Source organism: Scheffersomyces stipitis, chromosome 6, assembly GCF_000209165.1.
Source record: "Scheffersomyces stipitis CBS 6054 chromosome 6, complete sequence".
NCBI lineage: Eukaryota > Fungi > Ascomycota > Pichiomycetes > Serinales > Debaryomycetaceae > Scheffersomyces > Scheffersomyces stipitis.
In genome coordinates, this window is record NC_009046.1 from 353,311 (window position 1) to 378,742 (window position 25,432).

The window sequence follows — 25,432 nt, forward strand, 5'->3', positions numbered from 1 at the left end:
AAATTGTGAAAAGTTTTGATGAATTGGGAGTCTAATTTTGTTTCATCTTCTTGTTTCTTGCAATTAGATAGAAGAAAAAGAATTGACAGAATAGTTCTTTTAACAGTGAACAATTTCATTGAAACTCATAGTTATTACAACTTTTCTAAATTCTTGCTATTGTCATACCAATCGTGCTTAACATGTCTTTCTGGTCAGAGTATTTGGATAGTCCAACTTTGTCTGTGTTACCACATGACTTCTTGAAGCCTGCCAATAACCAGTCGGTCGAGGCTACCTATAGTTTTGAAATTGAAAAGGAAGAGAGCTTTATTACTGGACTTGCTGTCTTTTCTGCATTAATCTACAGATTGACTGGAGACGAGGACATAGTCATTGCTACAGATGCGAAGACTTCAGGAACTGAGTTCATCATCAGATTGAGTTTGACACCAGAGTTGAGTTTTGATCAATTAGTTGCTAATGTCACCAAGGAATTCGAAAATAATGTTGCCAAGATTGACTACACTTCTCTTTCGGAGGTATCAGAACAGATAAGAGCTGCTAAGAAATTGGAAGAACATCCAGGCTTGTTCAGGTTATCATATCAGCACTCGAATCCTAACCAACAGCTATCCACCACTGTTGAGGGCTCCATTCGTGATTTGGCTGTATTCACAGAAGGCAACAAGTTCACCATTTTCTACAACAGTTTGCTCTATAAGCATGACAGAGTTGTTGTATTTGGAGAACAGTTTTCGCAATACATTGCTAAAGCTTCCTCCAATTCAAATGTTCAGATTACAAAGGTTAACTTGATCACTCCATCTCAGAAGGAACATTTGCCAGATCCAACTTTGGACTTGGACTGGGGCGGATACCGTGGAGCCATCCAAGACATCTTCATGAAGAATGCCTTAGCACATCCAGAAAAACCATGTGTGATTGAAACCAAGTCGTTCTTGGATCCTTCTACAAAGACTCGAACCTTCAACTACAAACAAATCAATCAGGCTTCCAACGTAGTAGGTAACTATTTGAAGGAAACTGGTATCAAGAAAGGAGATATAGTCATGATCTACGCTTACAGAGGTGTTGATTTGATGGTAGCTGTGATGGGTGTCTTGAAGGCTGGTGCCACCTTTTCTGTGATTGACCCTGCCTACCCTCCAGCTAGACAAAATATCTACCTCTCTGTAGCCAAGCCTTCTGGGTTAATTGGGTTGGAAAAGGCTGGGACCTTAGACTCATTAGTTGTGGATTACATCAAAAACGAGTTGAAGGTAGTTACCACAATTCCTCAATTGAAAATCAACGATGACGGTTCATTGGTCGGAGGTGTGATTGAAGGCCAATCCGCTGATTGTTTACAAGGCTACGAAAAGTTCCAAGATCAGGCTACAGGAGTCATTGTTGGTCCTGATTCCAATCCTACTCTTTCATTCACTTCTGGTTCTGAAGGTATTCCCAAGGGTGTTTTGGGTCGTCATTACTCTTTGGCTTACTATTTCCCATGGATGGCAAAGACTTTTGGATTGTCTGAAAAGGACAAGTTTACCATGTTGTCTGGTATTGCTCATGATCCAATCCAAAGAGATATGTTCACGCCTTTATTTTTGGGGGCTCAATTGTTGGTGCCCACTGCAGACGATATTGGAACTCCAGGTAAATTGGCAGATTGGATGGCTGAATATGGTGCTACTGTAACTCATTTGACACCAGCTATGGGTCAATTGTTGAGCGCTCAAGCTTCTACACCAATTCCAAGTTTGCATCATGCCTTCTTTGTTGGTGATATTTTGACGAAGAGAGACTGTTTGAGATTGCAAACTTTGGCAGAAAACGTTTTTATTGTAAATATGTACGGTACTACTGAAACTCAAAGGTCGGTGTCCTTCTTCGAGATTAAGAGCAGAAAGGCTGATTCAACTTACTTGAAGAACTTAAAGGATGTCATGCCAGCAGGTACCGGTATGTACAATGTCCAGTTGCTAGTTGTCAACAGAAATGACAGATCGCAAACTTGTGGTGTTGGTGAAGTAGGAGAAATCTACGTTAGAGCAGCTGGACTTGCCGAAGGGTACAGAGGGTTGCCAGACTTGAACAAAGAAAAGTTTGTTACTAACTGGTATGTTGATTCTAGCGAATGGGTTAAGAAAGACGAGGAAAACAAGAAGCCAGAAGAAGTATGGAGAGAACACGGATGGTTGGGTCCAAGAGACAGATTGTACAGAACTGGAGATTTAGGACGTTATCTTCCAGATGGTAATGTTGAATGTTGTGGTCGTGCTGACGATCAAGTCAAGATCAGAGGGTTCAGAATTGAATTGGGAGAAATCGACACCCACTTGTCACAACATCCCTTGGTCAGGGAGAACGTTACTTTGGTTAGAAGAGACAAAAACGAAGAACCAACATTGATTTCATATATAGTTCCCAAAGAGTCTCCCGAATTGGCTCAATTTAAGGCTGAAGTGGACGATGAAACCGACTCTGATCCTATTGTTCAAGGTTTAGTTTCCTACAGAGAATTGATAAAGGACATCAAGAACTACTTGAAGAAGAGATTGGCATCTTATGCTGTGCCAACTGTAGTGGTTCCTCTTGCTAAATTGCCTTTGAACCCTAACGGTAAGGTGGACAAGCCAAAATTGCCATTCCCAGATACGGCACAATTGTCAGCTGTGGCCAAATTGGTTGCCAGCAGTAGAGCTGGTGGAGCTGAAGCCGCCGAAGAAGAAGAATTCTCTAAGTTAGAAGAAGTTATCAGAGATTTGTGGTTAGAGGTTTTGCCCACCAGACCAGCAACGATTTCCAAGGACGACTCGTTCTTTGACTTGGGTGGTCACTCCATCTTGGGTACTAGAATGATTTTTGAATTGAGAAAGAGATTGAATGTCGATGTTCCATTGGGTGTTATCTTTAAGAACCCTTCTATTGAAGCTTTTGCCAAGGAAGTGGAAAAGTTTATTAAGGGTTCCGACTTTCAACTAGCTGATGGCAAGGAAACTGAAGAAGAAGCCGAAGAAATTATCGACTATTCCAAAGACGCTGCTGAGTTGGCTCAAAGTGCATTGCTTGAAAAATACGACTCGTTGAAGGAGCTTGATACATCGAAGACAATCAACGTGTTCGTCACTGGTGGTACTGGTTTCTTGGGCTCTTTCATCATACGCGATATCTTGACGTCTCGTCCAAACCAATCTTTTAAGATCTACGCTCATGTCAGAGCTTCTTCCAAAGAAGCAGGTCTCGAAAGGTTACGCAAGGCTGGTCTTACTTACGGTATTTGGCAAGACGAATGGTCAAAGAATATCGAGGTGGTATTGGGTGATTTGTCCAAGCCGCAGTTTGGTTTGGACGATACTGATTGGGTACAATTAGCAAACGAAATCGATGTCATAGTTCATAACGGTGCTTTTGTTCACTGGGTGTATCCATACTCTCAATTGAGAGATGCCAATGTCAATGGCACCATTAACGTTTTGAACTTGTGTGGTCAAGGTAAGGCTAAGTTCTTTTCGTTCGTTTCTTCTACATCTGCTCTTGACACAGACTACTTTGTCCACCTTTCCGACGAATTGATTGCTAAGGGCTTGCCTGGTCTTCCAGAATCCGATAATTTACAAGGTTCCGCCAAGGGCTTGGGCAATGGTTATGGTCAATCCAAATGGGCTGCCGAATATATTATCAGAGCTGCTGGTAAGAGAGGATTGAGAGGTTGTATCACGAGACCAGGTTACGTAACTGGCTTTTCGCAGACTGGTGCTTCCAACACTGATGATTTCTTGTTGAGAATGTTAAAGGGAAGTGCTGAATTGGGATTCTACCCCAACATTTCAAACAATGTCAACATGGTTCCAGTAGACCATGTTGCCAGAGTAGTCGTAGCAACAGCATTGCATCCTCCTGTAGACACTGAATTGGCTGTAGCTCATGTCACTGGACATCCAAGAATCGAATTTAATGATTTCTTGGGTACTTTGAAGACCTATGGATACAATGTCGATATCGTCGACTACCCTGAATGGAGAAAGGAGCTAGAAAGATTTGTAGTGGAAGACTCGAAGGAATCTGCTTTGTTCCCATTGTTGCACTTTGTTTTGGACAACTTGCCACAGGATACCAAGGCTCCAGAATTGGACGATTCCAACGCTGCCACTTCTTTGAAAGCTGATGCTGCCTGGACTGGAGTCGATTTCAGTTCTGGAAGGGGTGTGGACGCTAAGCAGATGAGCATCTACATCAGTTACTTGATCAAGACTGGCTTCTTGCCTGTACCTACTGGTGAAGGTGCAAAGTTGCCTCAAATTGAAATTAGCAAAGTGACCTTGGACTTGATTAATTCTGGAGCCAGCGCCCGTTCTTCGGCTGCTGCACCTAAGTAAGTATAAGTAATTTCACAAATCGAAAATGCATAGCTATTAGAAAGTGTGTTGTTGAATTGTAGCAATGGTTCCTATAGAGAATTATTATGGGTGCAAATATTTGTTGTGGTAGCGCCGTAGTAATATCATGTGACGCGATTATATATACTAATTCAAGTCAAGTTAACCTGGAAATCACCTAACCAACAAGTATACAACAAATTATAAATATACATATTCAGCTTGATTTTCCAGCCGGAATAATTCAAAATAAGAATGCAATTATGCACCCAATGATATCACGAGATTACACGCCGAACAAGGCTCAGCCTTCGGTACCTACGGGTACTAGTGCCCCTAATAATACCCCAAAGGGAAAGGAAGTACCCTTTGAGAACCATTTAAAATCAGTAGAGGACCGTAGTAATACGATTGTTGAAATGGAATTGGATCCGATATCATCTTCCAATATCGCATATAACAAAGAATATGCTCGTTCAATGGATACGAATCTTCTTACCTCGGATATTTCACGAGAGTCTTCAACAACAAGTGTACAAAGTGCCTTCATGAAACGTGGTAAAGACTCGGGAAGACGGAAGTCTACTCCTTTTGAATCAAGTCTGTCGTTGTATAGCACAGAATCTACACCAGTGCGTTCAACAGTAGGAGGTGGTTCTATTAATAATGGTAACGGTTCATTACTTTCATCGCCAATGTCACCTCGACAGTATACTACCCATCAGGCTCAACAGCGAACTATCAGTGGTAGCAGTAGAAGTCCCATGACATCTAATCGTAAATTTATCGGAGCCTTGACTCCTTTGGTGGCTGGATCTGTACAATCTATATCTGGCTCTGATGCCAAGGCCGCGTTAGCTTCCAGTAGCGAAGCCGATAAAAAGAGACTTGTAGATCAATTCTATAATTCCGTGAATGAATCGAATCCCGTAAGTCGAGCTTCAAGTAGTTCTGAGTTGGCGCAGCATTTCAAGAGTACTTCCACCAACTTGCAATCGCCTACAGCTGAAAAAGCGTTGAAATGGATAGAGAACTCCAGTTCAAATGAAAGTGACCAGAAACCATTCAAAATACGAACCACTCCCAAAATCATTAACTATACAGAAGAGAAGTTTAATAGCATAATCAACAATGGAGGGTTCACATACACTTCTAACAGTTCAAAGTTGATAGAGGACCAAGAGCTTACAAATTACTTATTAAACATTGACACAATTCTAGAGGACCCCAATAAAGAGAACGACAACAATGGAAAAAGCAAGCGGCACGACCACCATAAACAGAACAAGGATCTGTTGGAACCATTGGCTACGATAATGAAGTCACTTTCTCTGACATTAGTAGAAAAATCGAAGTTAAACTTAATTGACGATGACGACGATCACATTGAATCGTTGGCACAATTAAACGGGTTGAGCAAGTATTTGCTGGACTTGCACAACAGTACGAACGAGTTGCTCCAAAGGTTGATATTGAACCGAGAGGAAATCAAGTCCAATTATAGAAGTGAAATCAAGGATAGTTTGAACCGACTCAGTGATCTTTCAGCAGAGCTTAACAACCTAGAGATAAAGCTTTCAGTGATCAAGAATAAAATAAATGACAGTAAAACTGTGATGTCGAGAGAAATGGCAGATAAAATAGAGTTGTTGGAGTATGTTAATGACCGATTCAAGGACTACTCCACACAAAAGAGAAACATGCGTTTCAAGCAGTACAATATTGCATTAGCTGTCTTAGTGGTGGTGGTAAGTATATACATTGGATATAGATAGCAGTTATGAGAAATGAATACAAAAGGGTTACTTAGATATGCCGACGGTCGAGACTAAAATGTACCATTTTGTATTGCTATAGAGATCAAATACGAAGAGAACGGATGTCATCAGAACAAGTCTGCCAAATCGGACATAAATCGAGAATTTGCTGGCTTGCGATCGGATATAGCAAAGCATTCTGAACTTGTAGAAAACAAAGCCATCGTTGATTCACACATTCAAGTTTCGTATTATAAGCTTCACTAGCAGTTGAGGGAAGCGCAAATACACTTCCGACATTGCTTAATATGGCTGATTTTATTTGCAAAGCTTTGACCAGACCAGCCCAATACGTAAACGAATATACAAGGAAGAAATTATATTGATAATTAGAGCCAAAGTTTACGAGAAAATTCACAAAGCCCTAATGCCAAGGTCGGTAGTGTGCATTCGCTGCATGAATAGATCGTACATTTTCACTAATAGAAAAAAAACCGCAGAAATATGCAAGTGGTCGAAATTTTAGTTAGAGGTGAGGGCGGGCTTTTTTCCAGTAGGGGGCACTGCGAAGGCTTCGAATCACATGTGCTCAAACTTACAGATATTGGTCGTTAGTCTAGAAGGATCGATCTGGCTGATCATCTCCTCAGATGAGATTTCAACTTTACTCCTAGGCTCGCTAATTGCGGCCGCCTCATCAAATTTGGCCAGAAGGATGCTTACTGACATATATATCTGCAGGATCACATCACTCTGGTAATGATATGCAAGTTTAGAGAATCGAAGTTCGGCAACGAAGTGTTAAGAAAAGGACGTAACGGATCCCCCACGTTTATGCTTACACCATTCGCTATTTGCGCTTGAGGCAGTGTTGCCCCCACGGAAAGGCGTTTTATCCTCCCAGGGTACCCCAAAACTAGGCGAAAGAACTGCCAGTGCCATGGTTGGAGAGTGTCTACCCTAGTACTTAAGTCATGTCACGTGAGTGTTGCTTAGACTTTCCTACGACGGAAAATTTACCATATAATATTGGTGTCGCCAGGCTGTCTGCAGGTGCCTTGAATTATTAGTTCAGGCACCATACTAACGAAGCTGGCCATCAGTATAGTTCAAAAGCCGGCCTACGCGATGAGGAGTAGTTCTGCTCAGTTAATATGCCCAACATGGAGTGAAAGAGGAGCTCGCGGCTGGAATCATTCTCGCACGACTGAATAATTACGTGCCTTTTTGACTTGCATCTTCTCCCCATCTCCTCTCTCCAACCTTGGTTACCGGCGGCACTGCACAGTGCAAAAAAAGAAATTCACGCCAAAGATCAAGTTTAACTAGAATTGTCAATTAAACAGTGAACCTATTTACAATCTCTATCTAGGAATATTATTCTTTTTGATATTGTTTTCTTCTCGTTACCACATCTGAGGTGTACTTGTTGCAACAGTACCAATTCCTGCTACCTGTTCGCACTCTCAACCCTCAAACGAGTGTACTACTGATCTTCGCTGGCTGTTGCCCGAACTTTCCTATCTGAAGATAACAGTTGCCAACAAGCCCACTACACAGTATTGATTTTTGCTATACTTTGGTGCTTTAACGAAAGATACAGAGCTATAGGGCCACAAACAGTTTATACCTAGACCGTGCTACTGATCATAGTTCATTGTTTAGTGTACTCTGGTATTCAATAGAGACTTGCTGTGATTCATATTACAACTCACATTCTCTCATATTTCCACTTCCATTGTTTGCTCAACAGAAAATCTTGCCATACATAGTAATCTTAAGCCCACATCACTATCATGGCTGAGATCTTGTCCTTAGTTCCAGATACTCCTGGAGCTCGTGCCTTCAACCTCCACCACAGATCGTTCAAGTACTACCAGAACTTCCGCGATATAGTTGCCTATTTGTTTTCCAAGGGAAACAATGAGGCAGACACAAACTACCCCATAGTTGTTGTTGTAGATGAAACCGAAGGCGGAACTTCTACAGCCACTTCATTGCATGAGTTGTCTTTTTCAGACAAGAAGTTGGTGCTCAAGTATTTCTTCATCCACCAGAATATAATCATAGTGCTGCCCCGAGATCTCAATCCTGACTATATCAACAACAAGATTACTCAAGTGACGAATTTGATCACGAACCGTATCTCTCGTGTAGAGACATGGACGGGAACAGGCACAAACTCAATCAACGACTTCTACTCGCAAGAGGAAGACTTGGAGCTCGGGGAAGTCATTTCCACCATGTCGTTTCTCTTGAGCAATAACACGAACAAATCGTCGCAAACCACCGAGCATATCATCTACCTCAAAGACTTGATCATTGCAGATATCGATTTCAAGAGTTTGCTTTCGAACCATACGCCTGAGCATTTGGCCCGTTTATGCCATGCTGTTGGCCACTGGGCATTCCCGGCACACGAGTTATCAAACGACGACTTGGTATACTGTGTTTTCTTGATGTTCAAATATGCCTTGAAGCAAGTGAAAAAGAATCACAGCGGAAGCTTGTTGCATATACCTACATCTAACGAATTGTTGGCATTTGTCTTCATGGTAAGAGACACTTACAAGAATGGCAACCCGTTCCACAACTTTCGTCATGCTGTTGATGTATTACAGGCATGTTTCCACTTTTTGATCAGATTGGACTGTTTGCCTGTCTTCAAGCAGTTGAAGAACGACCCTAAGTCCGACGAGCTTGCATTTCTCCAAACCAAGTTGGCGGACACAGAGGATCAGGAGTTGGTTCCCATAATCGGACAGCCTGATTATTTTGCATATGTTCTGACGTCAAAGACAACTTCACCCAACCCAACTTTAAAAGCGGTATTTCAGGACCACACGTCAAACTCGAGTTCTCCAGCTCACTCTCCCAACCACTTAAACCATTTGCAGACTCTTGGTTTGTTGGTGGCCGCATTAGGTCATGATGTTGGTCATCCAGGTGTCACCAATGCATTCATGATCAAGAATTTTGCACCTACATCAATCTTGTTCAATGACAGGTCGGTTTTGGAGCTGTTCCATTCGTCTGTCTTCATCAACAAGATCTTAGCCGTCAACTGGCCCTCGTTGTTGACTGTGTTCACCGAATCTGGAGAGTCAGTTTCTGGTTTGTCGCTCCGAGAAATCATCATATCAAGCATATTGGCAACAGACATGGCTGAGCACTTCGAATATATCGATAGGTTAAAGAACTTGAAGTCACATGATTTCATCAAGCACAACAACCGGGTCAAATTGATCTCGTCGCTTTTGATCAAGTGTGCTGATATCTCGAATGTCACTCGTCCGTTGAGAGTGTCTTCTCAATGGGCCATGGTTTTAGGTAGAGAATTCGACGAAGTGGCCATGCTTGAAAAGAAGATTACCCTGGAAGACCACCTTGGAGACTTAGACACTGCTAAGGACTTGACCTACACCAAGGTGCCGTTGAGCTTGAACGAGATCTTGAAGTCTACACCAAACTTGCATAAGGGCCAGATCTTTTTCATCAATACTTTTGCAGAGAATTTGTTCAGCAACATCGCCGAGTTGTTGCCGGAGTTAAAATACACCTGCGATATCATCCGCGAGAATAAGGAATTTTGGGTCAACCGGGATAAGGCATAGTTAGCTAATGTACTATAGATGGATATACAACAATAATATGATATAGGTTATGTCAAGGTAGAAGTATTTGTAGAATTACGATTACAAGCGTAGATCAATTGATTGGGCACAATCTAGAACAAATAGCGACTTCTAATCTTTGGCGAAGAAAGAAGGACACCAATCCTTAAATTACTGAAATTTAGGCACTTACAAAATCTTTTATAAAATTATAGGATAATTACAATTAGAAAACGGTAGATTATGATGGACTATACATTAGTGAGATTGAAATGAAAAATAATATGTAGACTCTAATTACTCCAGTATTAGTGAAATAGTGTTGGACTCCACTAACAATCTCGAGTTTGACAGGTAGACACGTGACACATGTGACCTGATGTCTCATGCCGGATGTTCATCTCAGAATATTTTTCCCAGCCATTAGAAGTCCACCGTTTCATATTTTCCGGCTTGAACACATCTCCAGAAGTATTTGACTTGCCAATTGTAGTGAGAATTGTGGGAAGCTTCTCTCCGCAATTGAAATCACGCTCAGTACAACATTATCGACAGACTGCTTTTCTAGCTGCACGTGTTTGCTATACCATTGTCTGAAGAGATTTTGTCTGCTCGCAGTCTGGCCATTTGAAATATTCTGTGTTTTTACAGAACATCTTTAGCATTTTTTCCGAAAGGTGCTTTGACTTTTTTCACCCAATTCCTGGAGCCCAAAACTGCTACGGGACTACGATATTGTTCACAAGTTATATATCGCTAAATAATTTGTGTGAAGCGTCATATTGAAGATTTTTCTCAACTTGTTGCTTCTTATTTTGTCAGATATTACTTCTTAGATCTCGGAATCTGCTGGTACTGATATTCCATAGAATTGTACGAATACAACATTTCGTGCCATCACATACAATTAAACAAGTTCTTGACAAGAAGTGAATCCCATTATTCAAAACTTTTGAAGAATTTTGACTTTTCGTGAAGACATCGCCATTTTTCTGTTTATCCGTCTAGTTTTGAGTTCATCTGTTCATCTTAATTACCATCCATATTTCTGAATTATGGAATCAAACGAATCTCCGAACCCATACATGTCTCGACCAATCATATTATCGCCTCCTCCTTTGGAGCAACATAAGTTTGCTAATTTCCAGTCGTCTAGTGCTTCAACCGCTGCGTCTACTACTCCTTCTGGAAGTGCCGGATCCACTCAACAGCTCCCTGTTGGCCACGCTGAAAGGCAGCAAAGTGTTGGTTATAACTTGCAGCACGAGTTTGAGACTTTGACAGTCGACTTGGACTTAGACTTAAGAAACAACCGTGATTCTAATTCTATTACAAGTTCTTCTAGAAACAACACCACTGGCGGAAACCCATCCCCGGCTGCTGCTTCGTCAACTTCCTTGGGACATGGACACAGCTTGTTGGCTCCTGCAGCTTCTAAGCACGGATTCTCGTCAGAATTGCTTATGTCCAGTGGCAACAGCTCTGGTTTGAATCATCCTTTCAGGGAAAACGCCATTTCGCCTATCCCTGCTGTAGCTTCTGCCAACGCTGGAATCGCGTCCTTATTGGCTACAACCAGTTCAGGAAATACTACGAATAACGGCAACCTGCTTTTGCATCCACCACCTCTCGCATCTATACCCAATAGACCTCAGTCAGTGAACGATTTCTCAAACTTCTTCAATCGTCAGCAGCAGCTCGAACCACAAGCCCTGGCTCCCTTGACTTCCAACTTCTATCTGGAACTCATGACTTTCACAGGCTGGATTGAAAACTTGAATCCCCAGGACACTGTATCCATGATTGATTACTTGTGCTCCAACTTGCCATTGGATATCTTACTCACCTTCAAGTCCAAGTTGGACAACCACTTGACGTCTCATCCCTCGCAGCAAAAGGGCCAGACTGCCCCACCGTATGGCAATATCATGTCGCCGTATAGCTCTTATTCCCAGCTGGACTTGTATAATGACATGGATCAATTAAACTTGGGCAATGAGAAGACTCTTACCCAACCACAACCAACCCATCTCTACCAACCAAAGCCAAAACAAAATACTTATAGAACCGCAGCGCAGTATCTTGCTTTTGTAGAGCAAAAGAACCCAAGACCGAAATCTGCTGAACCCAGCCTCAATGTGAATGGAGCTAATCGTTTTTCAGCACATCAACAGTTTGAACGTGCCAAATCGCCTACTTCTCATTTATATGAAAAGACAAACTTTTTGCAATTAGCTGCCGGCAACTCTCTGCATAACACCCACTCTCAGCAACAGCAACAACCTCAGCAACAACCTCAACAGCAACAACAGCAACAGCAGCAACAAGGTTCTTCCCAAGATGATTCTTTAGAACTCAATGCTCATACTGCCTTGAAATTGGGTGCTTTGGCCACCATTAATTCTCGTGTTGCTTTAGACTCTAACAGAAAGCATGTCTACCATCAACATGCTGGAAATGTCAGCTACTACCAGACGAATGCTTCGCCTCATTACCCTGGACAGCAGATGAAGACGATGGCTCAGTCACTTTCTCATGAAGAACAGATCAACAGAACATTGAATTCGTCGTCGGTGCCTGTTTCCATCCATCGTAACAATGCCAATAGTTCCAAGTCGCCAAAGAGCAAAAAGAGCGAACAGAAGCAAGAGAATTTATCAGGAATAAACTCTGTCGTAACTGGCTCTACCAATATGAGTGTTTCATCTAGTCTTACCGGCTCGTCTAACTCGTCTATGCCTAGTGAAGTTGCCAACATCGAATTGTTGAACAACATCCCAGCGTGGTTGAAGTTATTGCGTTTGCACAAGTACACCGACTGTTTGAAAGATACACCATGGAAGGAGTTGATCGAGTTGGACAACGAACAGTTGGAACTAAAGGGTGTTGCAGCGTTGGGTGCGAGAAGAAAGTTGTTGAAGGCATTCGATGCCGTCAAGTTGACATTAGAAGAGTAAGCATATATAGTAGGAGCTATAATAGCCAAAATAGACATTTTACGTGTACTCCATGAGAAATGTATGTATGTGTATTAATGGTATAGAGTAGAGATGAGACATATAAAGAATGATATATGTATGAAAGACACAAGATGGAAGCTATTGAAAACCATTAGAACCATTAGAACCACTTGAGCTGATATGGCTGTCTAGAGATTTGTTCTTATGAATAGTATTAGTAGTTGATGTTACGAGCATTCACATGATGATACAGCACGAATTTGTCTTTTTAGCCTGCTTGTAGAACATTCTAGACGACGACGACAACGCCTCTGATTTGTCAACAAGCGAGTCCAACTTTTCGCCTCTCTGCAACACACTTTCGATAGTCTTGTGCAAGACGATCTTGGTTTCGTCCAATTCTTGTTGCACCTTCATGATAGAATCAGCTTGAGATGGATCCTGATACTTCTTCAAGTACTGTTCCAACTGGTCGTAGGCCAAGCTAGGACTGGTGGCTGAGATGTTGGCCCATTCTTGTTGTGGATGTAATGCCAAATACTCTTCCAAGATCTTGTTGATTAATGTGTATGCTGGTCTGACAGGGTACTCCTTGTCTGAGATGATAACACAGGCGATACCTTCTGATCTTGTGTATGTGTGTCCGATATAGTTGCCTTCTTCAATACTTTGTCTTTGGCCAGCCTGGGTTCTCTGGGAAACAGTTTCAGAGAAAAAGGTCATGAACTGGGACACTCCGGTTCTCTCAAAGAATGAGAACTGGGTGAGGTCTCTGGCAGAAGTCAACTCGAGCGCTTTCTCGCCGCTTGTTCTCAAGATACCGATGTAGTAGATCTTCATATTGCTTTATACTATTGTAGGGAGAATGAATTAAGTATATCGGAAATAACGAAAATAGTACACGACAGGCAAAAGGCACTGTTGCCCATTAAAAATAGGTTATCTTTTGTTCGATGATCAACAAAAATAAAGAGTGCGCACCTTCCTGCACGCCAAACCCAGCCGTCTCCGATTAATTGTTTGTTATTTACTGAGAGTTCCATACTGGAAAGGCTTGTGAAATATCAAATATACATTAGATCGGGGTTCCTGGCCATCTGCGCATACTTTAGCGACTTTACCGTGACGACTATTGCTTTCTTGCTGCGTGTATGCCAACAGTACATGTCATTAGAGTGAGTCAATTCCACACCTTCGTCACTGCCCAGTGCCATTCGTTTTCTGTCGTATATCCTACAACTTTTAGTTCTCTTCTGGAATAGGAGACTATCGTTGTAGCTAATTGCAACTGATCTGGTCCTCATTCACTTTAAATAGTAAGGTCCCTACAGATCGCCATTGTCGACAACAAATACGTTACACAGTTGCCAGCATCTACTATCAGTACAAGCCATTCCTGGATTTCTCGTCTAGGAAATCGTTAGATTACCTACATTCAACGGCATAGACCACCAAATAAGTCTACAACCAATAAATCTACTGCAAGCCTCGGATACTTCGGATATCTTGTTCAATAGACCCCATATCGCATCAACATCTCATTCATTACGTTTATAATTAGTATCCAAGTTGATTCCTATACATGAGTTCTTCCTCAGACGATTTGCTCAAGCAAACGACGCCTACTCTCAAGGTTGTGCTTCTAGGAGATCTGGGTGTAGGGAAAACATGTCTTCGATCACAGTTTGTACATCATGTTTTCACCAACGCGTACCGAGCGACCATCGGAGGAGACTACTTGACCACTACCGTCACCCTTCCACCAGAGACTCCAACTCCATCCAGTTACAGAATGGAACACGAGCTTGACGAGAGCAGATCCAGCGATGAACTTGCTAAAAAACGTACAAAAACGACTGCTCCCAGAGTCGTAAACCTCCAGATCTGGGATACGGCTGGACAAGAACGGTTCAATTCCATATCTAAAGCTTTCTATCGAGGTACAGATGTCGTAGTATTGGTTTATGACATCACTAACTACGAGTCAGTTCTCAGCATACGTGACTGGTTCAAGCGGTTTATGGAGTTTTGCTTTGTAGAAAAGCCAGGAGTCATTATCGTAGGAAACAAAGTCGACAAAGTCAATGAAAGATGTGTAGACTTGGAAGAGATTCAGGAAATCATCACAGCAAACACTGATGTGAGTGTAGGCGACTATGTTGAAGATTGGGAAACAGATTTGCGGGAAGTCACATCTAAAAGGCTCGACCAAGTGGAGGCTCTTTTCACTCAAGTAGCGAAGGTCGGTGTAGCAGTCACCGATGGCGGAGTCAAAAAGAGAAACCTCAAAGGTTTTGACAGAATCGACATAAACACCCTCAATACGCTCAACAACTCGAATACCACATCATCAAGGTGTTCATGTTAATGTTCATGCAAGATGTTCATGTACGATATTAATGAAAAACATGTTAAGCGAGATCATCTAAAACTTTTAATGAAACTAATGGCACATTTACACTTATCTGGTTCCAGATAATAGATAGTTTTTATAGACTAATTTCACGTTCAAAGGGAAAACATAATTATTTGACTATGTACAATAATAATATATAACTATGTTTGTTCGTATGTATATGTGATAACAAGAAGTGACTTTTTTGTTGTCTCTAGCACTCAGCCGCGAACGGGTCTACAGTTATGCAAGTTTTACTTCGTAGAACTAATTTCAGCAGAAGCCTCTGAAGATTCAACTGGAGTAGAGTCGGTCTCTGATTGCTCTTTAGATGGCAACTCGCTGGTTTCTTCGCTGTCTTCGTACAACTCTTCCTTGTAGTGTTCTGGGTACTTCTTGAAGCAGGATCTCATGGCCTCGAACTTCTTGATGCAGTCGATACCCTTTGGTTCGGTTTCGGAGTACACGAAGCAGGCAAAGGCTTCCTTAAATTCTTCTCCACAAGGACCATGGGCCATGCCTCCCAAACAGGGACAATCCCAGTTGATTTCTCCGGTTTCGGGATTGTATGCGGCACCTTCATAGGACTCTTGACCGTCAGCTTCTTCGGCTCCAGCATCTTCAGAAACACGTTCAACAACAGTTTCAGTCACTTCTTCTGGAGTAACTTCAATATCTACAACTTCCTCGATGACTTTGCCTTCATCTTCGGAAACAATGTCAACAATAACACTCTTTTCTTGAGCTAACTTTTCGGCATCAACATCATTGTTGATTCTGTTATCATTAAGCATGGAGAAGGCAATCACAGCTGGAACCAAACCTGCGGCAAACACCATTCTCGAGGAAAATGGCCTGGCTATTCTGACCGGCTTCACCGAGTACATTCTTTGCGAGAGTCTCATGGAGCTCTGGCGTAAAGCCGACGATCTGGCAATAAATCTATACATTCTCGGTTTATCTTATTTTTGGAAAGAACCTATAATTCAAGGAAAACGGTATGGATATTGAAATTTTTCAGCTACTGAATTGAACTTGATCTTCGGCCGATTTCTGGAAAATGCTCTCGATGACAAACTACTGTGCTTTGTGTGCAGGAGAGCGGTTTTAATGGTATGGGGTTTGTATGAAGATAGTATCCGATGTGTCAGACGGAAACAAACTACTGGCTGTTGAAGGTAAGTCTACTTCGAAGTTTTGCTGTTCTGAAAACTTATTGATTGGTTTCTGGTAACGGCAGCATTTTTGTTATTTTTGTTATTTTCTCTTATACCAATATCTCTGAGCGGTGCTTCCCTTCTTAACTGTGCGCTCTTGCTACCCTCAGTGAAGTTCTCTCACTATTGTGATTCACTGAATGAAATTGTCTATGGAAACAACGTAGCAGGTGCTACAGACTAGACCATATGTACATTTATTGTTCTTGATATATACAAACTTACTTCTCCGCTCTACTTGCTGTTTTGTCTGATGTCCTTGGACAAGTCAATTGTCTCTTCCTGTTCCACCTTGGGCTGGCCTACATAGGCACTAGCGTATCCTATAGAAGCAAAGACCACTAAGATGGAAAACATTCCAAATCTTCTGATATATTTCAAGACAATCTCAGATTCTTTCGTATCCTCTGTTCCTATCCTGTGTAGCAACTTCTTTGTTTGGCCAAGATTACTCTTCACCTTTCCTACTATCGAATCCTGCGACTCTGATTTTTCACTTTCAGAGTTCGAACTCTGAGGATTGGAACTGTTCGAATAGTTCTGTAAGGCACGGCTGCCGTTTCTTAGTGGCAATTGACTGGCTCTGCGTAAGGATGCTCTGGCCAACATGGTCTATGTGAACTTTTCTATAAAGTTTATACCAAACTTTGTCTTCTCTGATGTTAGATGTTTTTATTTGCCCATTTCTAGTCACTGCACTTTTCCTGTGTCTCGAGATTTTGCACCTTCAATTTCTACAATTACTAACTTCGCAGCCATTATTCGTCTCCAAATTATATATTATCATTCTATAAATACAGTAGTAAGTCGTCAAGCGAAATAGGATCATATTCCATAGCTTCGCCACTTTGTGCAATCCAAAGCACATCCTGATCGGCATAGCAGAAGAGCTTTGTACCTCTCGAACTCTTTATAGTGTATAGTGGATACCCTAATGTCGGATGTACTCTGTTCTTTTCGGAGCCAAAAAGTAATCCCTTCTGTAAGCAGTAATCTGCCACGACATCTTTGAATGATGTCATTAGTCGGTAAGCGGGAATACCATGAACAGAGCGATGCTCTTCCTTTTCGTTCGAAGTGCTATTTTGGATCAACTTCAAAACTTCAGACTTTTCTGGGTGTGCATTTCCATTAATATTTGGAAGTTTATTTGCAACGTCCCTCCCATTCTCAATAATATTCAATACAAGATCTAGGTACCATTTAATCACATCAAGTATTCTTTCCAGATACGAGTTCTTTGTTTCTTGAAAATACTTAAACCACTCTCTGTAACTTTCTGCGACTCTCGATGGATTTTCCTCAATCATACTTAAGAGTGATTCAATCCAATTGTTGCCCCAGGTGAACTGAAGTAATATGACAGAATCATTTTCTTCTATCAAAGAAAGCAATTCAAATGCTAATAATAATTTTACTCGAAGATCCGAGCGAATGTTAAAAGGAAACTGTAGTCCACATGTCAAGGCTTCCAAAAGTTCTGTTCCATTGGATGCAGCAAAATCTAATTGTGGGTATTCCTTGAAAAGAGGAATCCATACTTTGGTAAATTTGTTGATTTCTTCTATCCAAGCAATTTCTTCAATCAGAGTTGCTTTGCAAATGTTTTGCCAAATAGATTTGGGATTGTTATAGTTTATGAAGTCCAAATATTTTTGATTTACATTTTGTAAAATCTCTTCAAATAAAGAAATATCACCGTCAACTACTCCGGCAAGATAATCAATAAGAAAGGTCGGAGACGAATCTTTAGGATCAAGCGGGTTCCATTGATCTATTGATTCAGATATGAAGGGAATTACTAGTTCCAGCATGAGCTTTTCTTGAATGCAAAATTGTGGGTTTATGATAATCGGTGACTCAAGCCAGAATTGCAAATAGTTCAATATTTGAATACTCCTTTCTTCTGCAGGTATCGTCAGGGAAATAGTCTTCGATATTTGATTTGCAATTTGGGGATAGATCAAGGAATCAAAAAACGACAATTCTGACAGTGCACTTTTTTCTACTTCTCTATAGATGATCGACCATTCGGCTAATGTATTGAAGCTCGAACTTTTCTCATCAATGTTTCCATCATTGAAGAGTAATGGTATAGCCACAGCAACTATGCTCCCACACAATGAACTAATGTTGGGATATGATTTCAGTGGTGTTTCCAATATTGAACGAAGTAGTATATCCACTTCTTTAATTATTGCGATGGAATCTTTCGTGTTCTGTAGAATCGGTAATGTTTCTTCAATTTTCTCTAACGTGACGACAGTGGAAGAAAGTTCTGATTCAAGGGTATTTGACTTGAGATTTATATCCTTTAACTGATATGTTATGAACTTTTCTTGTTGATCAAGCGAATTGAGTTCTTCTGATATTCTGCTGAGTTGATTGTATGCCTCTTTAACTTGATCGTATAGATCCTCTGAGTACTGATTTTGAGAGTACTGATCAGACAATTCGATGTACTTTTTGGGAACAGTCATATTTTTCAATTCCAACTCTTCTACAATACTGTATAAGTTAATCGATTCTCTCTTTTGTAATGATGTCAGTTCATCGTCACTGCTTTCGATATCCATATCGACATCATCGTTCCCCTTCTTTCGATTTGAATCCTTTCTTTCTCGTATACCACCTACACCCAATCCCTTTGGCCGCAACATAGTCTCTATTGGATTAACAATACCTTCTTCATTAGCTCCGAGACCCTTGCCTACTTGATATCCCATTTTAACCAAGAGTTGTGCACCTATTCCATACTTCTGAAAATTGGAATTCACTGCCGTCGGTGGGTTGAGCCAAGCGGCATTCTTGTTAAATGATTCTGTAGGTGACGCAAACTTTGACTTCAGGTCTCTCTCATTGTTATGTACAACTACATCTTCCTCCATCTCCTCTTCATAATCTGAATATCCATCTCTAACTGCTGCTGCCATCATACTGAAGGGTTTACTACCCACATTATTATTAGTCGTATCATTATTGGAATTATTATTACTTGCTTTGGTAAATGCGAGTCCCAGAAACGACATACAATTTCCTGTCGACGTAAAACTCTTCTAGAAGTAGCTACAGTGCATAATCTAATTGGTAAATAGTTCAAATGTATACCATATATGATATCTAAATTTGTTGGAAATTCAATCCAAATGTCGTATAATGTCGCTGTGGTACGACATTGATCCTACATTATATTCCATCAACTTCAAGAATGTTTAACGAAGTTGAAGGCTTAGCCATATGATGTAACTGCGATGGTTGGTCCTACTTGGTATGGGTCTAGATGTACATTTCCCGACCAAGTTGATCCCATTTTGGGCAGTTGGAATCTCGTGAAAATTTTTCACATTCTCGCCTCGAGAATTTGTCTATATATTTAGCTAACAGAATTTCCTAAGGAACCTAGAAGCCTCCTAGGAAGTGAGTCAAATCTGAGCTTTCATAGCAAGCTGTTAATGCAAGGGATTTCAGTAGAAACAACTTCGACGTAGCCAGCTTAAATATTAAGCCTAAAAGACTTAAGGATTCAATATACAGTATCGAGATCCGAACAAAATTTTATATATTTATCACGTGACGTATAGCCAGTGTTAACGACGTTTCCAATCTTTCTCTCTATTGCATCGTATATTTTAGTATCTTCTTTCTCGGTTGAGCTCTTCCATTTTGCGTAGCAACTCTAATAATTCTTTTTCTTGTGTAATGTGACGTTCAGCATCGGCACCTTCTTTTTGTACATCTTCTAATCCCTCTGTAACCACTTGCGTTATCACTGGTTGGTTATACTCTCCAGGCAATCTAAACTCCTTCGGTATGAAATCTCCATATTTTGTCAACCATGCTCTTCTTCTCTCCTTTTCCTCGATTTGCATTTTGTAGAGCTCATCATTTAGGAAATTTGTAAGCTTTGAAAGAAACTTTCGGGGATAACTGAATTGCTCATGATGAAGTTCTCGTAAGTACTGTGACTTGAATACATTCAAAAATTGAGTATAGTGGTACACCAATTGATTCACAGTATCAGTGAATTTTTCTATAGGAGTCTGCTCGGGTCCTCCCGGGTCTTCTATTGGCGACTTCATCAAGATTTCCTCGCATACCGTGAATAAAACCATGATTTCAGGAATGTTCTTCAGCTTAAAACTTCTATAAAAGCTGAGTTGATCCTTCATGGTAGCAATCACCACTTCTATGCTTGGGGAATGGGCATTTATGAACTTCTGGGCTCGGGCTTCGTTGTTCACTATGATGTCATAGACAGTGTGAAGTTCTTTCAATACGTCTGGTAACTCTTGGGCATCATTCTTTAAGATCTCCAAGTTTACCTGTTGAGAACCTCCAGAATATAAAATTTGAACTCCCTGAGTACACTGGTCGTAGTGGTTAGTAAGCATCTCTAGAATTGAGACGAGTTCGTTTTCAAGAGCTGCATTCTCTTTTAATAGAGTTGCCACCACATTACTTGAATCGAGGGGTGCTATATTCGATGTGATTGCCTTTAGCTTGAGCTGCAATGGAGTTATTTCTTCGTATAATTTTACAGTTTTATTGAACTTTTTAGAGCCAATTTCATGAAATGGAGATAAGATCACATCCTGGAGTTTATTGTTGAGAAGTTGTCGTATCTTTTCGTGGTTATTCGTGTAAATTTGTATATTTCTTCTCAAGAGGTTGATGGAGTCAGTAGATATAAAGTCTGCAAGGGTTCTATTTTCAGCTTCGTCTTTCTCAAAGATCTCTTTGCCGTCTTCTCCATTGACTTCTATTAAGAAAGATGGTACAATAGTCGCCAGAAGATGTCCTACTATATCATCTAGATTATTCAATGCAGGTTGTAGGAGAGTACTCTGTTGTTTCTCTAAAGTGTTCAATAGTTGGTCTCTGATAGATCTTCTCAATGACTCCAGAATCTTCGCTAATAGTTCATGCTGTGTCTTGAGCGATTCATATAACACATTGGCTTCTTCTAGTAGATCTGGTAGGTGTGAAGTGAGCTGATAACTAGTGGCATGCAACAGAGTCTGAGCATTGGTACACAAAGTTTGCGCTTTCTCAAGGGTCGATTGCGCCTGTTTCGCCCACGCAGTCACCGTGGCTCTATCTACGGTTGCGTGCATATCATCATCTATGTGTAGATTGAAGCAATGGATAGTGAACAAAAGTAGGATATGATAAAGACAAGTAGATTACGTTATCTGAAGATAGGCTTTGTGTCAGGTGACCCAGTGCGATTGAAACCAGATATATGCAGTCCTGAAGCTAGATATGTATATATAACTATTTCCCTTGGATACACTATTGTCACTTCAAATATAAAGAGAAGTTGAAAAGTAAGTCAAATAGGTTATAGATAGCCTTTCTCTAGAACTTTCGAATCTCTACGATTCATCGTAGTTAAAGATTTAGCAATGGTAATCATTTTTATGATCCTGTATAATTCGAAGCTCATGTCACGTGCGGTATCTAGAACTAAATTTCAACCTTGAAAAATCGAGTTCAACAACCTTACAGCAAGACAATAGATAGTGTATCCGTCAGTTCCGTTCGTTATAAGCATCCTTCAGGTCTCAACATGAGTTCTGTAGTTTCTGCCAGTATATTGCATCGTGCTACAACGCATAAGGAGCCAATCAAGTTTTTCAAGATAGAGGGATCTGATTCTCAATCTACTGAATCCATCAAAGATGCTACTCATGTCCAATTTGGTAATAACGAAGAAAACATCTACGACTTGAATTCCATCACCAACTTTTACAATGAAGACAAGCCACAAAACTTGCGTGCTGTCATATTCTGTTGGCTACACGACAAATCGTCCATTGTCGACTATAAGAACGAATGTTCTGAACTAGGTATAGCTGACTTCAAGTTCTTGGTCAAAACCGAGTTGACCACCTGGTTGAACGGAAATTCGGATTCATGTACATTTGTCAAAGACGAGAAGGTCGGCGAAGTTGCTGTGGATAGTAGTTCCAAGAGCAAATTGATTACGCCATCTACAGCCACCGACGCTACTACAACTGATAAGAAGCACAAGTTAGAAGATCCTCAGATAGAAAGAATCTCCCAATTTGAGAGAGATTCTATAGACCATAATGCCGCATTGAGAGGTTCTAAAAACGTTGAGTTTGGTCAACTAGTTTCTGATGCAAAGAGGTTGATACAACAATTGAAGCGCTCCAAACCAAACGGTGCCGCTGCTTCTAGAGATCTGGGACCGAAGAAAAAGCCCCTCATCATTGTATCTCCTGCCTCCACTGCATTATTGTCTTTGTCTAACGTTAAGCAATTCCTTGAAGAAGGTAAATTCACAGAGCCAAACCCTACAAACAGACCATCGGGTGGTTTGGTGACTATAAATCACCCATCAGAAAGATTGATTCCTGTCGCCCACCAGATCATGGTCGTCGACAACGTAGATATGTTTACCAAACCCGAGTACTGGGACAACGTAGTTGCAATTTTCACAACCGGACAATCATGGCAGTTTGCCAAATACAAATACTCACAGCCAGAGACGTTGTTCCAAAGGTACGCTGGTTTCTTCTTGAGTTACCTGGGAGACCCTACACCTCCACAGATTAAAGACTGGAACGTCTCTGAAATAAAAGTAGACAGAGGCGATAAAAGATTCAGAGATAAGATGATAGTGAAGGATTTCTGGGCTGAAATCGAAAAGATCCTCTTAGCCAAGGGCTACGGAAAGCAATAGATGTACAAATATAAACAGTATTTCTGTCGCTCAGTTTTCGCAACTTGTAATAATATGCTTCTATAATAAGATATGCAAATGTAGTATGTACAAAGTGAATAGAACTGTTCTACAGGAAGTTCTACTGGAAAGACTTTTCCAATTCCACGAATTTTTCGTATATCTCTTCGGGCTTGAGGTTCACAATCTGTCTGCTGTCTCTCGTTCTAATGGCTACCGTTCCGTTTTTAATGTCCTTATCGCCAATCATAATTATATAGGAGTAGCCTTTTTGAACAGCATCCTTGATTCTGGAGCCTACAGTCTCAGCTCTCCTGTCTACATCAACATAGAAATTGTAACCTGTAATAGGCGAGATGTCATTGACGGAGTTGATGATGTCGCCAGATAGCATCTTATGCAACTTTTCCGCTGCTTCAACATGGCTAGCATTTACAGGTACAATCACTGCTTGTCTTGGATTAATCCAAAATGGCCACTTTCCTTGATAATGATCTAAAAGAATAGCAAAGAATCTTTCCAAAGATCCAAAAACAGCTCTGTGTACCATGATTGGTTGGTTATCACGAGTCCCATCCTCAGCCACATATTTGAGGTCAAATCTGGCAGGAAGTTGGAAATCTAATTGGATAGTACCAACTTGATGCTTCTTGTTGAAAGCATCAGTTAACAAAACATCAATTTTTGGTCCATAGAAGGCTCCACCCCCTTCGTTAATCTGCCAGTTTCCTTGGCCAGCAGCGGTATCCAACACATTCTTAAGCTGTTCCTCTGCCATGTTCCAAGTTTCTATATCACCCATGAACTTTTCCTCTGGCCTTGTAGATAAGAAGTATTCGATGTCCTTTTCACCTATTCCGAAAACTTTGTATGTACCCTTGATCAAATTAATGGTGTTGTGGATCTCTTGGTTGATTTGTCCCATCTCACAAAAGATATGACCATCGTCTTGGTGGAAACGGCGAACTCTTGTAAGTCCTGAAAGAGCTCCGCTGGCTTCATTTCTGTGTAATGACGAAAAGTCAGACAACCTGATAGGCAATTCGTTGTAGGACCTGTCAAACTTGCTGAATATAAGACAATGGCCAGGACAGTTCATTGGTTTAAGTCCATATTCGTGTAACCCTTCGCTCTTGTCGTGGGAATACTGTTCATTATGGATGTCGTGTTCTTTAGAAACGTCATTTCCAACTACTTTGAACATGTCGTCTTTGTAGTTCTGCCAATGTCCCGAAGTTTCCCATAGTTTAGACTTGTAGATTAAAGGTGTGATGACCTCCTGGAACCCATACTTCGTTTGCTGGTTTTTCATGAATTGAACCAACTTGTTGAATATTCTAGTTCCATGAGGCAAGAAAAATATAGAACCTGGAGTAAGAGGGTCTGTTGTGTAGAGAAGCTGTTTATTGGAAATCGTTTGGTTGTTCTGGGTAGACGATTCTGCTTCTTGATGGCTAGTTGAATAGTAGCGAACTTGATGAGTCCATCGCACAAGCAGAGGTATTGTTTTTACTGCATTGCAAGTTTGCAGAAGCAGTAATCTCATTGGACAAATAGTTATAGCCTAGTCTATAATGTTAAGAATGGGTGGATCTGAAAAATATAATTTAAGGCTGGATGAAAAATCTTAGTAGTGCGACTGAAATAGAGCAGTACAACTAGATCTTGGATTTGTTCATGATACAATAAATGAAGAAAGATAAAGCTATAAGTGCAAGCAGTATAGAAATTAAGCTATCTATTCTAATTTCGATTTTCTACGCTGTCATTTTCCTCTTGTCATGTTATTCGTAAATAGTAAAGTTCTTCAACTTGTGAAAGTGAACCTACAATAATACTTGCTATTATATTATGGATTTGCCCATTATGCCTCCAGTCTTACGTCCGGAGTTGCTGATGCACTAATCGGTACACTTTCCATCTCTTCTTTGACACTATTTATTGGGTGACTACCCTTTTCCTGTTCGTGTCTCCATGATATGTATTCAACTTTGAAGCCTGAGAATGTCTTGAACTCTCTAGGTTTCTTGATCCATTTCCTACATGGCTTGCCAGACTTGTCCAATGAGTATGAGTTGTTGATACTATTCACTACCAATCCTGAAGTTGACGACTCTTTCATTCCGGAATTGATCTTAGGATTGCCTGAAGAGGAGGCATTATTGGCAGAAGTGCCGTTTTCGGGAGCTGGTGACGATACTTTGGATCCAGCAGCAGATGCGATACTACTGGAAGCAGCTTTTCTTTCTTCAGCAGCAATCTTCTTAAGTCGAGATTTGGATATTGGCGGGAGAAACTCTGGAAGTGTCTTGAGGAACTTCTGTGACATGTTTATCTTGACCCAATACCGTTTTGGAGGAGCCATTATGAAATGATGAATAGTTATGTAGCTGTAATGAAAGAGATTTAGATA

General features: G+C 40.9%; 11 protein-coding genes across 11 annotated transcripts; 6 read left to right on the forward strand and 5 right to left on the reverse strand. All coding sequences in view use genetic code 12, as the record gives it.

The window, feature by feature from the left end:
• Nucleotides 1–182: 182 nt before the first annotated feature.
• Nucleotides 183–4,405, forward strand: LYS2 (L-aminoadipate-semialdehyde dehydrogenase, large subunit; the record flags this gene model as incomplete). Its single annotated transcript, XM_001385380.1, has 1 exon — nucleotides 183–4,405. The coding sequence occupies one exon, from the start codon at nucleotides 183–185 to the stop codon at nucleotides 4,365–4,367; it is 4,185 nt and encodes a 1,394-aa protein (XP_001385417.1). The 3' UTR covers nucleotides 4,368–4,405.
• Nucleotides 4,406–4,630: 225 nt separating this feature from the next.
• Nucleotides 4,631–6,177, forward strand: PICST_32667 (predicted protein; the record flags this gene model as incomplete). Its single annotated transcript, XM_001385381.1, has 2 exons — nucleotides 4,631–6,115; nucleotides 6,139–6,177. 2 exons carry the CDS (start codon nucleotides 4,631–4,633, stop codon nucleotides 6,175–6,177), a joined length of 1,524 nt encoding a protein of 507 aa, XP_001385418.2.
• A 1,323-nt stretch (nucleotides 6,178–7,500) lies between these two features.
• PDE2 (nucleotide phosphodiesterase) lies at nucleotides 7,501–9,792 on the forward strand. Its single transcript, XM_001385382.1, has 3 exons — nucleotides 7,501–8,843; nucleotides 8,890–8,907; nucleotides 8,982–9,792. Exons 1-3 carry the CDS (start codon nucleotides 7,921–7,923, stop codon nucleotides 9,736–9,738), a joined length of 1,698 nt encoding a protein of 565 aa, XP_001385419.2. The 5' UTR covers nucleotides 7,501–7,920; the 3' UTR covers nucleotides 9,739–9,792.
• A 444-nt stretch (nucleotides 9,793–10,236) lies between these two features.
• PICST_65878 (predicted protein) lies at nucleotides 10,237–12,742 on the forward strand. Its single transcript, XM_001385383.1, has one exon. It carries the CDS (start codon nucleotides 10,794–10,796, stop codon nucleotides 12,693–12,695), a length of 1,902 nt encoding a protein of 633 aa, XP_001385420.2. The 5' UTR covers nucleotides 10,237–10,793; the 3' UTR covers nucleotides 12,696–12,742.
• Nucleotides 12,743–12,753: 11 nt separating this feature from the next.
• PICST_65879 (predicted protein) lies at nucleotides 12,754–13,538 on the reverse strand (the record flags this gene model as incomplete). Its single annotated transcript, XM_001385717.1, has 1 exon — nucleotides 12,754–13,538. The coding sequence occupies one exon, from the start codon at nucleotides 13,536–13,538 to the stop codon at nucleotides 12,936–12,938; it is 603 nt and encodes a 200-aa protein (XP_001385754.1).
• Nucleotides 13,539–14,280: 742 nt separating this feature from the next.
• On the forward strand, nucleotides 14,281–15,066 carry RAB7 (GTP-binding protein; the record flags this gene model as incomplete). Its single annotated transcript, XM_001385384.1, has 1 exon — nucleotides 14,281–15,066. One exon carries the CDS (start codon nucleotides 14,281–14,283, stop codon nucleotides 15,064–15,066), a length of 786 nt encoding a protein of 261 aa, XP_001385421.2.
• Nucleotides 15,067–15,347: 281 nt separating this feature from the next.
• Nucleotides 15,348–16,043, reverse strand: PICST_32672 (predicted protein; the record flags this gene model as incomplete). Its single annotated transcript, XM_001385718.1, has 1 exon — nucleotides 15,348–16,043. The coding sequence occupies one exon, from the start codon at nucleotides 16,041–16,043 to the stop codon at nucleotides 15,348–15,350; it is 696 nt and encodes a 231-aa protein (XP_001385755.1).
• Nucleotides 16,044–17,098: 1,055 nt separating this feature from the next.
• TIP39 (Tuftelin-interacting protein TIP39, contains G-patch domain) lies at nucleotides 17,099–19,339 on the reverse strand (the record flags this gene model as incomplete). The annotated part of the gene is made up of 1 exon (XM_001385719.1): nucleotides 17,099–19,339. One exon carries the CDS (start codon nucleotides 19,337–19,339, stop codon nucleotides 17,099–17,101), a length of 2,241 nt encoding a protein of 746 aa, XP_001385756.2.
• Nucleotides 19,340–19,939: 600 nt separating this feature from the next.
• On the reverse strand, nucleotides 19,940–21,424 carry ATG17 (Autophagy-related protein 17; the record flags this gene model as incomplete). The annotated part of the gene is made up of 2 exons (XM_001385720.1): nucleotides 19,940–21,034; nucleotides 21,068–21,424. The coding sequence occupies 2 exons, from the start codon at nucleotides 21,422–21,424 to the stop codon at nucleotides 19,940–19,942; spliced, it is 1,452 nt and encodes a 483-aa protein (XP_001385757.2).
• A 441-nt stretch (nucleotides 21,425–21,865) lies between these two features.
• Nucleotides 21,866–23,044, forward strand: CDC73 (accessory factor associated with RNA polymerase II). Its single transcript, XM_001385385.1, has one exon. It carries the CDS (start codon nucleotides 21,880–21,882, stop codon nucleotides 23,017–23,019), a length of 1,140 nt encoding a protein of 379 aa, XP_001385422.2. The 5' UTR covers nucleotides 21,866–21,879; the 3' UTR covers nucleotides 23,020–23,044.
• Nucleotides 23,045–23,140: 96 nt separating this feature from the next.
• On the reverse strand, nucleotides 23,141–24,490 carry MST1 (mitochondrial threonyl tRNA synthetase; the record flags this gene model as incomplete). The annotated part of the gene is made up of 1 exon (XM_001385721.1): nucleotides 23,141–24,490. A coding segment is annotated over one exon (1,350 nt), but the record flags the coding sequence as incomplete, so codon positions are not given.
• Between the last annotated feature and the right edge of the window lie 942 nt (nucleotides 24,491–25,432).